Source organism: Chlorocebus sabaeus, chromosome 12 (genome assembly GCF_047675955.1).
Source record: "Chlorocebus sabaeus isolate Y175 chromosome 12, mChlSab1.0.hap1, whole genome shotgun sequence".
In the NCBI taxonomy this organism is placed as follows: Eukaryota; Metazoa; Chordata; class Mammalia; order Primates; family Cercopithecidae; genus Chlorocebus; species Chlorocebus sabaeus.
The window spans coordinates 56456506-56473630 of NC_132915.1; the positions used below are offsets into that span (position 1 = coordinate 56456506).

Below are 17125 nucleotides of genomic sequence, written 5' to 3' on the forward strand. Positions count from 1 at the left end.
AGGAGGCATGGGGGTCAGGGACCAACTTGAGGAGGCAGTCTGTCCTTTAGCAGAGCTCAAGTGCTGTGCTGGGAGATCTGCTGCTCTCTTCAGAGCCGGTAGGCAGGGATATTTAAGTCTGCTGAAGCTGTACCCACAGCTGCCCTTTCCCCTAGACGCTCTGTCCCAGGGAGATGGTAGTTTTATCTATAAGCCCCTGACTGGGGCTACTGCCTTTCTTTCAGAGTTGCCCTGCCCAGAGAGGAGAAATCTGGAGGCAGTCTGGCTACAGCGGCTTTGCCAACCTACAGTGGACTCCACCCAGTTCAAACTTCTCAGCTGCTTTGTTTACACTGTGAGGGGAAACCTGCTTACTCAAGCCTCAGTAATGGCGGACACCCCTCCCCCCACCAAGCTCGAGCACCCCAGGTCAACCTCAGACTGCTGTCCTGGCAGTGAGAATTACAAGCCAGTGGATCTTAGCTTGCTGGGCTCCATGGGGGTGGGATTTGCTGATCTAGACCACTTGGCTCCCTGGCTTCAGCCTTCTTTCCAGGGGAGTGAACACTTCTGTCTCGCTGGCATTCCAGGTGCCACTGGGGTATGAAAAAAAAACTCTTGGAGCTAGCTTGGTGTCTGCCCAAACGGCCGCCCAGTTTTGTGCTTGAAACCCAGGGCCCTGGTGGTGAAGGCACCCGAGGGAATCTCCTGGTCTGCCAGTTGTGAAGGACATGGGAAAAGCATAGTATCTGAGCCAGAGTGCACCATTCCTCCCGGTACAATCCCTCGGCTTCCCTTGGCAAGGGGAGGGAGTTCCCTGACCCCTTGTGTTTCCTGGGTGAGGCGACACCCCACCCTGCTTTGGCTTGCCCTCCATGTGCTGCACCCACTGTCTAACCAGTCCCAATATCAGCTGGGTACCTCAGTTGGAAATGCAGAAATAACTTGCCTTCTGTGTTGATATCTCAATGCAGAAATAACTTGCCTTCTGTGTTGATCTCTCTAAGCTGCAGACTGGAGCTGTTCCTATTTGGCCATCTTGCCAGCCACCCGTGTGTTTTCAAATGAACTTTGAATTAGTTTTTGTAGAATTAGCAGTTTTCCCTTTATTTACCTGTTCTAGGACCATTGCAAGACAACCTATTAAAGAAATAAACTAAGCATTAAAAAAGACAGATTAGATAATAGTTATATGCTTTTTATTTGTGACATTTGAATATCCAAGCTCACATATAACTGATTTCCTAAATATCCTTTAGTTTTATGTTGCCTTTCTAATTGATTTGTTAGTTTTCCTTACAGTCAAATGCTTAATACAATCATAAATGTAACTAAAAATATAGTCAACATTTCTTTTTTTGATGTATGTAAAAAAGATACAGCAAAACTCTGAAATCAGATCATTGTAAGCTAGTAAAACAGGTGAATTATTTGATTAGAAATGGACTCTTCCTTCATAAGTTACGCAAATCTTTATGTAGTCATTGAAAATTCTTACTCAGAATTAATACCTGCCCAGAGGGAAATAGCCTATTATAAAAGCTTTTTGTTAATGTATTTTTTTAAGGCAGGAAAACAATCATTATTTCCAAACACACTTTGTCTGTCTAATTCTAGGAGAGAATCAACAATTTCTTCAAGGTCCAAAATGATAACAACAAGAATGACAACAGTGTTAACCAAATGATACCTCCAACTCCTTTTAGTGATTGTGCCTAAGTACACATTTCCTCAAAGATAATGGCCATACTTCTCCTACAATGCTTTTGTTTTTGTTTTCTCACAGTGTGATACTCATGGAGTATGGAAGGGACATAAGGTTTAGAGACCATAGGAAGCAATTTGCTTCCATCAATGGCCAGAATTATGGATTGACATAAATCAGCACAAAAAGATAAGAGTAATTCTATTCAGGTCCCTTAATGTTTTGCCAATTAAAGGGGTAGTTTAAAAAAAAAAAAGAAACAACAACAGTGTAATCTTTAGCAGGGACGTTAAAGGGAAGAAGTCAGGAAGATAAACCAAAATGATTGAATATGATAAAGAATTTTGCATGGCGATTAAAATAGAAAACCTATAAATGTAGAAAAAGCAGGTCTGGACTTAGCAAAGAGACAATATAGTTTGGAGAAGGCATGAAATAAGTTCTCTTCATGTTCACCGCTGGTCACATCCATAACAGAGAGTGATGTGGAGAGCTTTGGGAAGGCTTCACGTTGAGTTACATCAATGGTCAACAATGGTGTAACAAGACTCCGTAGAGGATGCCACCCTAGGAGAACTGCAAGGGAAAGGAGGCCGAAGCACAATTGGTAATAGCCTTCAGATATTTAATGGATACGCAAATAAAGCTCTGATTAATTATATTTTCACTTATCTTATTATATATCATCTTTGGACCTTTCTAAAAGTGGGACACTGGAAAAGATCTACTGAAACTCAAATAGAATACTTCAGCTCGAGTTGAATGGAACTCAAGATGTTGTGGAGGGTTCAGTGGGTTGGTTATACCAAAGAATGCTGTAGAATTTCCATGACTGAAGATCTGTAAGAGGAGTATAATTTTTTCACCAGGGAAGTTACTGGTATGGTTTGAGAGATAGAAGGAATTGATTAAGATATCTCTCAAAGTTTCTTCCACTTAACCTGGCTCTGAGACTCTGGGTCTTTGGAAATGAGAAAATACCCAGGGAAGAGAAAAACGAACAATTTAAGAAACAGGAAATGACTCTAGATCAGTATTCCTCAATGATAGCCATTTAAGACATTTTCTTCCTAATCATCTCTCCCTTGCACCATCACCATGAAAGTTTAATACCACGTAAATACTTTGTATCTGTTTATGTACTTGTGGTCCTTTGGAGGGTCACAACCCACCGTACTATCTAAGGGTTTTCCCAAAAAAACCAACTGACAATTAGGGAGTGTGTGCTCTCTATAAATAAACTATGGGCCCAAATGGAGGTCACTGAAGATGGGAGAAAAAATAAAAGCGTTGAATATTTCACCTCTGGCTACAGGGAACATACAAATCCTCACTTGCCCACGCACTCACATATTGCCTGCACATGAAAACTTCCTTCTTCCCCTCCCTCCTGTTATACGGAAAGGAATGAATGCTTTGCTACTGCTATATCATCTGACTGCAATGACTATAATATTTTGGGGATCCTGGACCTCCTTGAGAACATTAAGAAATGAATGTATGTATGCACAGCCCTCATACTCTATAAATGTACGTGTCCTGAATTTCAGAGCTTAATAATGAATTATGGAACTTGATAATGATTGGACAAGGCAGACAACACCTGATCAGTCCTAATATCAGAAAAGAGACAAATAGACACTATGTGCTTCCTAAGCTGGGGCAGTAGGAAGGAAACAACATCACACATGTAGTTGTCTTGGAAAAAAGCATGTAACCTGTATCTCGTAATGAGGAAACAATCAGTAAAAAAGTCTAGATTGTGGGACATTCTACCAACTTGCCTGAACTCTTTAATAATGTCAGTGTCATGAAAGACACACCACACACACACACACGCACACACTGCACATCATACACAAACACCATCCCACCACCCACCACTCAGACACACACAAAAGGGCAACTCTAATCGATTAAAGGAAACAAAACAGAATGACAACTACATGGGACGTATAATTCTTGATTGAACCCTGGATTTTAAAATAGACAGCTATAAAGGATATTTTGGGGACAACTGGAGAATTTTGAATATGGATCATATATTAGATTTATACAGTATTAGTGTTCAGTTTCATGGGTGTGAAAATGTTGCAGATTTATAGGACAATGCTCTTATTAAAAGGAAGAATATGATGAAGTATTTTACATTTTCATGATGTCTGCAACTTATTTTCAGAAGGTTCAAGAATAAGAATGTGTATTTACAGTGAGAAAGAAAATGTGAGGCAGGTGCGGTGGTACATGCCATAATCCTGGCTACTCAGGAGGCTAAGATGGAAGATCACTTGAGGCAAGGGGTTCAAGGCCGGCTTGGGTAAAACAGGGAGAGACCCCTTCTCTTAAAAAAAAAAAAAGGAAGAAAAGAAAACAAGGCAAAATGTTAACAACTAATACACTAAAGGATGTAAGGGTACTCACTATTATCTTTCAACTTTGAAACTTTCACTTAAAAATTTCCCAAAATTAAACGAAAGTAGAAAAAGAAGGAGAGTAGGACAGGTTAGGAAGACGAAGGAGGGTTGTCAGTCTCTGACCCAGAGGGCTGAAGCTCCATTTATAACAGAGATGAACAGTTAGATGCAGTTAGATGCAGGAGATAAAAATTGACTGCAGAGATTTTCTTCAGAATGTGCCAAAGTTCTGTGGGAACAGGAACATTCTGTAATTTAAAAAAAAAAAGAAAGAAAGAGTAGTTTGCCAGAATTTACCCTAGAAGAGTTCATTAGTGCAATTAACAATATAAGCAGGAGGAAATTGTTCCAAGAAGCTTAAAAACACTTGGATTTTTAAATTGAGTGGAAATTTCATATGCACAGTTAATAAAAAATAACCTTAAAAAGAATGAATAACAAGAGTCTCCAGATTCCAGCCTCCTGCTTGATTATGCATTGCTGAAATGCAGGAACATATTCAACTTTTTAATGGAAGAATCCTGTGGCGTTCCATGGTGCACAGCTACAGAGTTCCTCTGGGGCGTGGGTATCGTAGTCACCTCGCTGTCCCACTGCGCTGCATTCCCATCTGGTAACTGCGTATTGCAGACGCTGGGACTTCGGGGCTCTTATTTCTGTTCTCTGGATCTCTATGATGGTCAGATATTCTTTGGGCCAAAACTGATGTAAGGAAAAAACTTTGCCTATCTTGTACTCTCAAAGTTACTCTGAAAGGAGGAAAAAAGTATGTTAATTGTTGACCAGCGCACAGCAACATGGTGAGGTAGCAGCAATTGGATTCCATGAGATGACCTTTATGAGACACAAAGCAAGGTGCAGGCTGCTTGGTTAGGTCAACAGAGAATGCCTGTGGTACCCACAGAGACAGCCCTTTCTTAGCTTGGACAAAGATTTCATGATTCTAGGCTTTTGTGGCAGCCACAGATGGCTTTAACACATTATGTATAATGAAACAAAATCAGAGTCATTTAGTTATTCTTTAATCATTATTACATTAAAATACACTAATACATTCTTATCTACTTCCCTCCACCAACAAATATTTTGCTAAATTAAAAGGATCACTGGAAGTATTATGACCCCCTCGTCACAGGCAGTCAGAACCACCACAGTTTTGTGAATGAATCAGAGAAGGCAACATTTCATCAACGAAAACTCATTTAAGTTTCAAAAGGCAGGATGTAGTACAGAATGCATTATTCTGACTGTCTTCTGGAATAGAAAAATTGGAAAGGATGATAGAAGGAAGTTAGCTCCAGCTCCACCGTTACCTTGGCAACCATGGCACAATCACAGGGGCAGACATTAATTTTGTGCTGTAACATAACACGGCAGAGGAACGGGGAGTGGGGAGTGGGGAGAGAATGACGGCTGGGTTTAAATGCTCAGAAGGCCAGTGGGGAGGGTTACAAGTCAGTCGTCTGGGTGTTAAATCTACACGTACCAAATAACCAATTTTACTTTTATTTTTTCACTGAAATGTTAGTATTATGTAGAGACAGCCACGACTCCCTGCTCTTCAATAAAGAACAAACACTGCAGTAATCATGCCCAAGGCTCCCGCTGATCATTCTTCGTCATTTAGGACTTTTATTATTTCTCTCTTCTGGGAAACAGGAAAGAATATCTTCAACTGAAGAGACAAAGAATGACGGTGGTTATAAAAAATACATTCTGATCAGGTGAACTGGTAACTTGTCAGCTTGACGCTAGTAACCAGTCTCTTCCCTGCAGTTAGAATGTGAAGACCCTGTTTTGGGGCAGAGACAAGCCACCCCATGGAGTGTCCCTGATAAAACTACTTCTTAGGGAAATACTATGGATGCCTCGGCAGGGACAGTAGGGGGGTGCGGGGGATGGGGGGTTCAGGTCTCTCAGAGCTCCACAGCCCTGCACAGTGTTAAACCACAGACCAGAGCAGGAGCTTTTAAAGGCCTGAAAGGAAGGTTTATTGCATAAAAACTTGCTGCACATCCAGAGGTCCAAAATTCACCCGGCACTTAGAAAACCAATCACAGAGAAGTCGGCCAGCTGACAAGACAGAGAAGTGGAAAAATACAAACAAGCATCTCAGTCTCAAAACCTGAATTCCAGTAAAGCTTAGGCGGCAGGTCACAGGCAGAACTGTGCCATGTGTGGAAGTGCAGAGGCTTCCTCGTGGACAATTCCCCAGCCAGAACAATCAAGGGGCTGGTCCTTCTTTCACGTTGCGGTCTGCTTGGTCCACAGGTCTGGGCTAGCAGCACTCAGAAGGTTAAGAGCACACAAAGTGAGTGGGGAATGTCTCTCAGCAGTCACTGCTTGCCTCCACCTCTGCTGCTCCTGGGAGTAGGTGTGTCATTTAAGCCAGGGTGGTCCACCTCCTGCCCGCTCAGGGTTCCAGGAGGAAACAGCTTTCCTTTCTTCCAAAGGGTGAGGTGAAGCATTAGTGACACATCCTGCTCGTCATCTCTTTCTGGAAAGCAAGGGGAAAAGGATGGTTAAGAGAAACTAAAAGCAGAGCAACGATTTGAGGAAGGATCCTGAAAATGCTCTTGGAACCTCGAGAGCCTGTAAATGAAAGGTTGCAAGCACGGTCCATGAATAAGGCTTAGCATGAGGATATGTTCTGTTTGGTCTGCAGAATTTTTTTTTTCCATTAAGGCACTGTTTAAAAATTTGACTCTTGTATCAAAATTCAGGTTCCTTGCTTTTTCTGAGAACAAGATTTTGGAGCTTCTGAACAACTGGAGTTGAAGAATGGTTGTCCTCTTCAGCAGGAGAATTTGCTTTCCAGTTTGCCCCAGTCCCCGCCACTCCCACCTGACTTCCCAACAGGAGCCATGGAGCACTTATGAACTGATACAGTAATTGGATTGGGACTGCTAGTTTTCTTTGAGTAGGGAAAGATTTCTTTTAAGTTTCAATCAAAGATGGAAAAATAAAGGATACGTGGGTATAAGTCAAGAAAAGCGGGAAGGAGGACTGTTTTTTTTTTTTTTTTTTTTTTTTGAGATGGAGTCTCGCTCTGTCGCCCAGGCTGGAGTGCAGTGGCGTGATCTCGGCTCACTGCAAGCTCGGCCTCCTGGGTTCACGCCATTCTCCTGCCTCAGCCTCCCGAGTAGCTGGGACTACAGGCGCCTGTCACCAGGCCCGGCTAATTTTTTGTATTTTTAGTAGAGACGGGGTTTCACCATGCTAGCAAGGATGGTCTCGATCTCCTGACCTCGTGATCTGCCCGTCTCAGCCTCCCAAAGTGCTGGGATTACAGGTGTGAGCCACCGCGCCCGGCCGACATTTTTTTTAAAAATAGAAATGAATAATACACCAAAGTGTCTGACATGCATCACCTGCCTGGCTCTTGTGGGTATTTATAGATCCCGAATGAGCCATCCTTTCTCTTCCCCTGGGGCTTTGCACAGGTTGAGTCTCACGCCTATGGTCTGCTGCTACCACATCCTGCGCCTGCCCCTCTTCATTTGTCAAATTGCCATTCATTTTTCCACCTCAGGTAAGGTGACTTCTATCTGCTGGGAGACCTTCCCGCACTCCTGCCCCACTCGCTGTGGAGGCAGCCACTCTCTCCTCCTGTGCACACGTTGATTCTTACGTGCAGTGTATGAATTTGTACATCTCTGTGTGTGTGTGTGCTGGGGCTCTGGGCATGTCTGTTGGCCCTGCTAGACTGAGAGCTACTAAGTGCCAGGAAAAAGCAGCACTCATTGACTCACCCCATGTGCTTTCATCTTTGTATCCCCCGCCCCTGGCACTGTGCCAGGGTAGTGGCTCCTCTTTCATCTCCGAGGATGGTCTGAGGAGCAGGCTAGTAATGAGCCCTGTGCCATTTAGCATCTTGAGAAGACAAGTTTAATGCCATTTTAATTAGACGAATGATCTCCTTCCAAGTTCCACCTGCTGCAGAGCTGAATGCAGCTGCTACATCTCTTGCATACTGACCTGGACTGCCATACCTGATATAATAGGAAACATCGAGAAAAAGAAGCTTGAGTGTGGGAGTGCCCAGGTGTTCAGAGAAGCTTCCTATTCGAAAACCATACAGATGTGCTGGTTAAAGAAATAACAATAGACAAGGTAGAATCTAGGCACTTTTGCATCTCTGTAAGTATTAAATACAGGCAGTTATATATATATATATATATACACACATATATATATATATGCATATATATAATTTTAAAAACTTTTTCAATTTTTTATTTTTCTGATAGGGTCTTGCTGTTGCCCAGGCTGGAGTGCAGTGGCAACAGCTCACTGCAGCCTCAACCACTCGGGCTCAAGCTATACACCCACCTCAGACTCCTGAGTAGCTGGGACTACAGGCACGCGCCACCACACCTGGCTAGTTTTTAAATTTGTTGTATAGACAGGATTTCATTATGTTGCCCTGCTTGGTCTCAGACTCCTGAGCTCAAGCCATCCACCCATCTTGGCCTCCCAAAGTGCTGGGATTACAGGCGTGAACCACTGCACCTGGCTTTTGACTTAATTTTGATGACAGAGACGAGGAAAACAAGATGGAAATGCAACAAGTGCATGCAAATAATTAATTACAAATAATAATTAATTATTTGTAATTGTCAGTACTTTTGGAGAGAAAGAAGCTAGCAATTGTTAAGTACCTATAAAATGCCAGGTCCTTTGGGGTGGTTATACCGTTGCATCTGTGTAACTCTAAGACAGGGAACTATGACCTCCATTGGACAGAGGAAGAATCCCAGTTTCAGAGCCAAAGCTATTTGCTCAAGGTAAATGGGTAAGGTACAGAATGCTCAACAGTAACTGCTGCTTTTATTAAACAGAGGCTTGCTGTTTGCCAGTTCCATTGTCTACTGCTCTACAGATATTATACTTCGTGAAGTAAGATTTGCCATCTCTACTGTACTGATGAGGAAAAACGCTCAGGGAAGGAGGGTACCTTACCAGGTCACATAGGAAGTTGCAGGCCTAGGGTTTAAACTCAGGTCTATCTGACTGCAAAGGCTGGCTCTTTCTACTATACCATGTGATTGTAGGTAAAAGCCTCTAAGATACTCTTATGAATATGCAATCAGATAATACTGACATATATAATTATAGGTGGTTGCAGTCATTCATGAATTTTCAAAATGCCACAGATTTTTTTCTTTATCCAGACTGACGCCAGTTAGAATTATAGGCACAATGGGCAAATACCAGAACAATTATGCCACTGAGACTATGGACACTAGAAACATGGAAGAGTCTTTTTTTTTTTTTTAAGCAGCAGAGTAACAGTTTCAGAGAGGACAGGCGACTTATTCAAGGTCACTGGGATGCAGGATAAAAACTGTTTCCTGGGATGCCTCTTAAACTCATAAAGGGAATGTATGGTTGAAATAGCAGATCAGAAACTTCAGGAAAGACATTTGAGTTGGATCCATCCTTCAAAGCTCTACAAGACTCTGCAAGCTGTATTCTAGTACTTGCCCACTTGGTGGAGCCAATGAGCTGTTTAAAAAAAAAAAAAACCAACTCGTTTAAATAAACAAATAGCCAATGCTAAGTTCCATCGCTTTCTTCATGGGAGCCCTGCCGCAGGCATCTAGAAGGGCCAAACGAATTCTTCCTCTCTAGAGTGTGGCCAAAGTAACCTCTACCCAGGGTGCTCTTTACAATGAATTTGCCATTGCTGGAGTTACTGAATGCCCTACGTATTAAGGCAGGCCACTAAAGAACTCCAAAACGTGTATTAAAAGGCTTCCGCAGAGGTGATGAGAATCTCCGGAGAAAGTTCCTGGAGACTGTGCTTGGCTTGTATAGGAAGATTTTTTTAAACACCTGAATTTTTCAAAATGTGTTCTTAACAGAAGAGTAAAGTAGAATCTCGGTTGTGGTCACTCAGTTTCATTTGTTTTAAAATAAAGCAGTAATTGATTCTATGAAGTCCCTCGTTCTCCACTGTCAACAAAACAAATTTCATCCTCTGAAGCCTGTCAAAGAAAGAGGACCCACCACCCACTGCTCACCTCCTGCTGAATTCCCTCCCACTCACCGCACCAGCCAGGCAAACTAGACTTCTCCAGGTCTCCAACTGGCCAGTTTCTAGTGGTTTCTTATATCTGGTAAATGTTTTCTGCCCTTCTCTCCCTGGCAAATTTTGACATCCTTTAAGATGCAATTTTCAGCTCCTTTCTTGGGTATCTCCATCACTTTGCACACATTTGCATTACATCACATTGGAATTCGTCATTTCAGTTTTGCCTGAATCTGAGAAGAACCATAAAGTTTTTTAGTATATTAATGTATGATGAATATTTTATTTAAATTTCATAACAGGATGTATGGTTTGGTCCAGTTATTTTCAGAAAAAATGTAAACAAAAATATGGGTCCAATATGATACATTTATCTTTGGGTGAATACAATTGTGTATGTTTTCTATTTCTAATTTTTTTTGTTCTTTGCATAGTCTGAATTTTTAGATATTTTTGATATGCATGAATTTTTTTCCAAGAAAACAAGACCGGTTATTTAAAAAACAAAAAGGAAAGTAGACAGAGACTCCAAACTGAAATCATATTTCACTTTAGAAATGAAGTTAAAATGGCATTTGCCTAGTTTTTGTGGGGATGGTGGGGGTGGATGAAATCAGCCTGTCTTTTACATAAGATACTCAATTTTTTTCTATTCTGATCTAAACATTTTTTAAATTTAAATCTTCTTCATGCACTTGTTAGCAATTGGAAGAAGTTTTTGATAGCTATTGAACAAACTTCCGTGAACTCTGAGAGTCAAATCTTACTCTGATCTCAGTGTACCCATTTTTATAAGTGGTAGTTAGTGGAGGGGTAGGTAATAATGATTTAGAGAAGTAAAATGACTTATTCCAAGTCACACAAATACTCTCTGACTTAGGCAAGACTACAAGGAAATCAGCGCTCTCAGTTTACTGTACTACATCATCACACATTTTAGTAATCTAATTTTCTTTTCTTTTGTTGAGACGGAGTCTCACTTTGTCACCCAGGCTGGAGTGCAGTGGCACCATCTCAGCTCACTGCAAGCTCCACCTCCTGGGTTCAAGCAATTCTCCTGCCTCAGCCTCCAAAGTAGCAGGGACTACAGGCGCCCCGCCACCATGCCCGACTAATTTTTTGTATTTTTAGTAGAGACGGGATTTCACTGTGTTAGCCAGGATGGTCTCGATCTCCTGACCTCATGATGCGCCTGCCTCAGCCTCCCAAAGTGCTGGTATTACAGACGTGAGCCACTGCGCCTGGCCCAAGAAGCTAATTTTCATGCGGAACATATAAAGAACACTTGATGTTTACTAGGGGTCAGTCATCATGCTTGCACAGCAATTTTAATAAGTTAACTCTAGGTATTATGAAACAAGCGCCAAAAAGCAATGACATCACCACAGAGTCATAGGCTGCTGTTATAGCTGGGAGGAAACTGGGTGCCACCTATCCAACAGTTTAATTTCAGAGATGTGGCAACTCAGACCATCAGAAAGTAAGTGACTTCCCTAATGTGGCAAAATTAATTAGTGGCAGAACCAGGACTACTGGCCTGGGGGCTCTCTGACTTCACATCGATTAGAAGGAGGCAATTTGTGTAAACAAGGATTTCTTTTTTTTTTTTTTTTTAGAGGATTACTGTATTTCTTTTATTTATTTATTTTTATTATTATTATACTTTAAGTTCTAGGGTACATGTGCATAACGTGCAGGTTTGTTACATATGTATACTTGTGCCATGTTGCTGTGCTGCACCCATCAACTCGTCAGCACCCATCAACTTAGAGCTGGCTTGATGTGCTGCAGGTAAAATCTTTATCATCTTACAGTGCTCCTAAACTCTGTTAATGACTTTTGATAGTTTTCAAACCAAGTCTCCACCGTAACATACAATGCTCTTCCTGATCTGGACTCTTCTCAGGCACTCAACCTCATCCCCCATCAGTGGCCGACGCTCCTTCTCGCCCATGGAACCCACAACAACTTCCATACACATGCTCCTCTCTTCCCAGAAGACCTTCTCCCATCGCCACTATGCTTTAACACTCTCAACCAGCTGTCATCTCCTTAGGGACACCTTCTTCTACCCCCCACCCTGTCCCCAAGGAATCCTAGGTGCTCCTCTTCCAGATTCCCTCAGTGCCCATGGCACCTTTCTCGCTGTTCTGCGACCGTTTATCACATTCCCGGTTTCAGCACCAGGCTGCTCTTGAAGACAGAAACCCTATCTTGTATTTGTGTGGACCCTGGTGCTCAAGACCTGGCACATACTGGGTGCTTAAAAAATATTTAATTAAGCTGAAATCCAACGAAGAGGAACACTTACTAGGTCTACAGACCCTAGTAAAATGAGAGGTGGAAGGAAACATGCATTTCATACCTACAATGGTGAAGGCACTTAGGCTTACTTGGTGCACTTTCTCACAACTTTATGAACTAGGCATTACTTTTGCTAATTTACAGATGAGGAAAAGGAGGCCCAGAGATTTGAAGTAACTTGCCCAAGTTCACCCAGCTAGTCAGTGTAAGAACAACGATTTAGTGGACTCAAAACCAAAAATAAGCAAACAACACTCTGCTTCCATTCCCCTGCTGGAGGGGGGAGTAAAAGAAAAGGAGTGAGGCTTTTTGTTTCTGTTGTATAATATATAAGTGGGGGAAGAGCTACCACAGCGGCATTTCAAAACCCATGTCTTCTTTTAATTACCAGCTTCCTGCTAACTCTGAGACACCAGGAGAAGGGGGAGGAAGAAATACTTGAAACAAAAAATAATCAAGGAAGAAAAGCAGCACGAAGAGCTATAGAAGGCTCTGCAGTGTGGTAAGGAGCAGAACTCTTAGTGCTGGAAACTTTGGAAAAATGACCTTTATATACATGAACTCCTGCCCCTAGTAACCACCATTAAACAGCCAATGGCTTAAAGCGGGGCAGTGAGCAGTACACCTCTCTCAGGGCCACATCTGACATTATGTTGCGTACTTCTCACTGCCCATTTTTAAGCCATTGGATGTTTACTGTTGGCTACTAGGGGGAGGAGTTCATGTAGTTAAAGGAAATCGGGCTCTCCTCTAACACAGCACGCCTGCACACATGTGTAATACATGTGCACACATCCCTGAAGTGATGAAAATAGAACAGAAAGCAGGAGAGACTCATCTCCCCCAGCACCTTCTCCAATAATGCAGCGTCATCAATACATTTTAAAAGTAAAATCAAATGTGATATTGCTGAAAAGACATGAGGAAAGCGGCGAGTCCCCTGGAAAACGCCGTCAAAGGGTGTTGCTCATTTCACAAAGTGCCTCCCTGCCCATTAACCAGCAGTGCAGCCTCAGTCCCAGCTACCGGCCCCATGCTGGAGCTTGGCCCTGTGGCCTGTCGTCAGCCCCATCTCTGCTCAGATAGGGACACACCTGGAAAAGTGCAGCAGAAGTACAGGAGCCACATTTCTGGCTGGGCTGGGGGTGGACAGCACCAAAACCCTACAACTGGGAACAGTTTCATTCCCCACAGCAAGGCTCAGGCCCTCTAGGGTAGAGGCCAGGTCAGAGAGGACTTTCTTGATGCCTTTCATCTCACAAATTCTACTTCTTAGAGGCCTAAACATCTCCAGATTGTACCCATATTTCATTTGCTGCTTCTGTGATGGGTGTGGATTGAGAACATTGACCATCTTGAAAATTCCCTCTCTCGTGGCTTTCCCCTGCCCTTTCCGCCTCCATTCCAAACAGCTGTGCTGGCGAGGTCTATGCCAAGGTTTCACGGCCCCCTCCCAACAGGGTCCTCAGCTCCTGCCAGCACTCACTTCCCTCAGGCCACGTTTCCACACTCAATGTTACACCAACATTTTGCTATTTCCTTATCTCAAGATCTAACCCGCTTAGAGCAAAAGCAAGTCCCTCTGGACTGGGCAGTTTTCCTGGGGAGTGATGAGGCTGAGACCAAAGAAAATGAGCTGGCATCAGCAAAGGATTCGGGTTCTCAGCTATACCGCGTGGGCCCATTTGAAATCATCTCAGACTGTAGACAGGGACAGCAATCAGTGAGGTTTCTTCTAGTGTCGTGGCACTATGAGAGGCATGGTGATATTGCTGTCAAAAAAATCCCAAGGCAAGGGCAGGTGTGCTTTCAGGGGCTGTGGAATCACAGGCAGTGGTATTGTGGTAAGGCATTCGATGATCAAAATCAAAACCAACTGTTCTCTCTGAATCGTCCAGTTTGAAGGGCTCAGAATTCCTCATGGCACCATGCTGCCTGTGGTCCTAGAAGTAACAGCCACATGATTCCAGTGTGCACCGAGGCCCAGAAGCACCACTCTCTAATCCCTGCTGGTGTCATCAAGAGCACTGGCTGGAAAGGTACTGCTGAAGGTCTAGGGAGGAATAAAACTGTTTTCCTGCATCTCCATTTCCTACCAGATCAAGTCCTCCACTTCCCATGACTTGCAAGGATTTCTGGATCTGCTTCCCACCCCTGTCTGCCGCCTTGCACACACCTTGCTTCTGTGTATCCTGCATCTTTGCATGCTTGTTCCTTCTGCATGGAGAGCCCAATTTCCTTGTTTCGTCCACAGCACTCCAGTTCCTCTTTCCCAGGCCAGCTTGGGTGGGGGTGAAGCTTACAAGCCACCAAGATGGGAGACAGAGCAATTCCCAGAAAGGGAGCAGAACTCTGGGTGTGATGAAAGAGAGAAAGAGGATCCCAGCAGGGCCTCAGAGCTGGTTGCTAAGAATGTGCCCTGGCAGCCGGCTCTTCTTCAGACGGGGGTGCAGTTCTACTTTGAAGGGGAGTGTCTCACTTCAAGGAAGACCCAGGAAAACCATCAGGCTGCTTGCTGCAGGGAAATCTCCAGAAAAACAGAGAAGAGAAAAAACGAAAAGAAAAACAAACAAGCAAATACAAAACATCCCAAACAACTCTCCAGCCAAGTTCATGTGCACAGCGGGAACTGTGGAAGGGGAACAACAGCAGGGCAGCTCTTGCCTGGCCTCGGGTACAGGGAGGCCAGTGTGTTGCTGTCGGGACCACAGCTGTCCAAACGAGGCTGGCTCCCCACTTCCTGTGGTGTTTCTCTTTTCACTTTCTAGAATCCAAATTGCTGTATGTATCAGAGGAAACAATGGCCTTTTCCCAAATGCCTTGGCAACTCCAGGGGAAGGACCCCTCCCACCCCGACTCGGGTGGACAGGCAGGTAACTCCACAGGTGGGGCCTCCTGGGGCATGACTTTCTAAGGATCCCTCAGTTGCACCCATGGTACACAGTGAGGGTGAGTCCAGGACCGCTTAATCTGCTTTCCTAGACCATTCCCTGCTGTTTCTGTGAGGCTGTGGAGGGAGTGCTGCAGGTCAGGGATCCCTGGGAACCCTCGGGGACAACCTTCCTGCCATGCCCTCCCCCAAGGCTCAGGGCACTTCATTGTTGCCCTCAAGGCCTTTTCTGCAGTGGTCAAGCCGGTGGGGCTTCTTGCCTGGAAGCTTGTTTTCAGAGGAGGGTAAAGGGACCAGGAGTCAAGGGTGGATTCCTTAGGCGAGGTTCAGGCATGAGGCCTAAACATTTTTTTTTTTTTAAATTATTTTTTTTGTAATGTAGTTGTGTCTGTTTCATAGCATTTGGGAGAGAGAATTCCAGTAGGGGCTGACATCAGCCACCTCAAATTTATTTTGGAACTAGGCTTTATCGGTGTAAATAACTTGAGAAATGAACGAATGAATGAATGAAGCTGTGCCAGGTCACAAGAGTCAGAGTGAACAAGATGGGGCAGTGATAAGAGAGCCATAATTAACCAAAGTGTCTTGTGTTCCGAATGAAGTAGTTCCCATCATTTCCTGTACCTTTTCTGTGTGCCAGGCACTGTGCTCAATGCTGGACATCATTTCATTCAGTCCTTACATCAGTCTTATGGGGTAAGTGGTATCATCCTTATTTTACAGAGAGATAGTGGAGGTTAAATACCTGGGCCATGGTCACATCACTAGTAATTACCCTGGCCAAGGTTGAAACTTGAAAATCCATCCTCCTAACCAGTCCACTATATCCTGAGCCATCGTGCTGAATATATCTTCATTCATATCTACACGTGCTGTTTCAGTTGAGTATCTGAATCAGCGGCCGTACCACACCAGCATGGGTCACGGGAGCAGGGACTCGGCTGGCAGGACCGTTCCCAGGAGGCCCACAGCCAGGGCTGCCGTCTTCCTTTGCTAGCATCCCAAAGTCTGAATTCTTATAAGGCATGCAGGGCAGCCAGTCTACAAAAATATTTTTTTAAAATTTCCCCAACTGTAAGCATACACAGGATCCAACCAGCAAACAGGAATTAGAAATGTTCTTTCTGCTCTCTTTTAGGAATGTGGGTGGCAAATAAGCCAAATGAAATAAAAATAGAAACAAGGCAGGCCAGACTTCCCTAAACCACACAGAACAATATTTATTTGATTAATTCTGTTCCTCAACAACAGCCCACATTACTGACACGGAGGGCGTTTCCACGATGGAGGGGTATGTGTGCGTGAATGTGTGCACATATGTTTAGGCTCCCAAGTGCACGTATACGCATGTACGGCTAGATAAACACACACACTCGCCACCCATGGAGAATATTTATTCATACCGATACAAGAATCAAATTGCTCTTCTTTTTCCAAACCCTGCAAACATTAAAAATAAGTCACTTTATGTAAACATATTCAGCCTCCTGATTTACATTGTTTCTTATAAAGACAAAGCTGCACATTTTTGAAGTTCTCTCATTTAACCACAGGAGTGACAGACACAAGGTGGGTCGCCTCACGGTGCATCGTGAAAGCAAGAGCATTAATCAAAACTGTTTGTGGTCCCTGTATCTCTGCAGATCCCCGCCCCAGAGCCCCACAGCCCACCCCACCATTCTGCAACTCTCTGCTTTTTTAGCGCCTGCCTTGCTCTGTGGATCCACCTACCATGTCCTTCCCACCCCATCCACCTCTCTGGTGCACTGATGGGACAGCAGATCCAACCTGATTTCTGC

At 43.7% G+C, this 17125-nt stretch overlaps 1 protein-coding gene across 4 annotated transcripts in view; it reads right to left on the reverse strand.

Moving 5' to 3' along the window:
* The window catches only part of MOB3B (MOB kinase activator 3B), a 230853-nt gene that overhangs the window by 25041 nt on the left and 188687 nt on the right, over positions 1-17125 (reverse strand). For 2 of the 4 annotated variants that reach the window (XM_073021701.1, XM_073021702.1), the window contains exon 4: positions 1162-6595. The exons of 1 other annotated variant lie outside the window; for it this stretch is intronic. In XM_073021701.1, the coding sequence (XP_072877802.1) occupies positions 6566-6595 (30 nt within the window). In that variant the 3' untranslated portion in view covers positions 1162-6565. Of the gene's footprint in view, positions 1-1161; positions 6596-17125 lie in introns of those variants that run through there. One more of the 4 variants, XM_073021704.1, reaches the window with a different exon arrangement.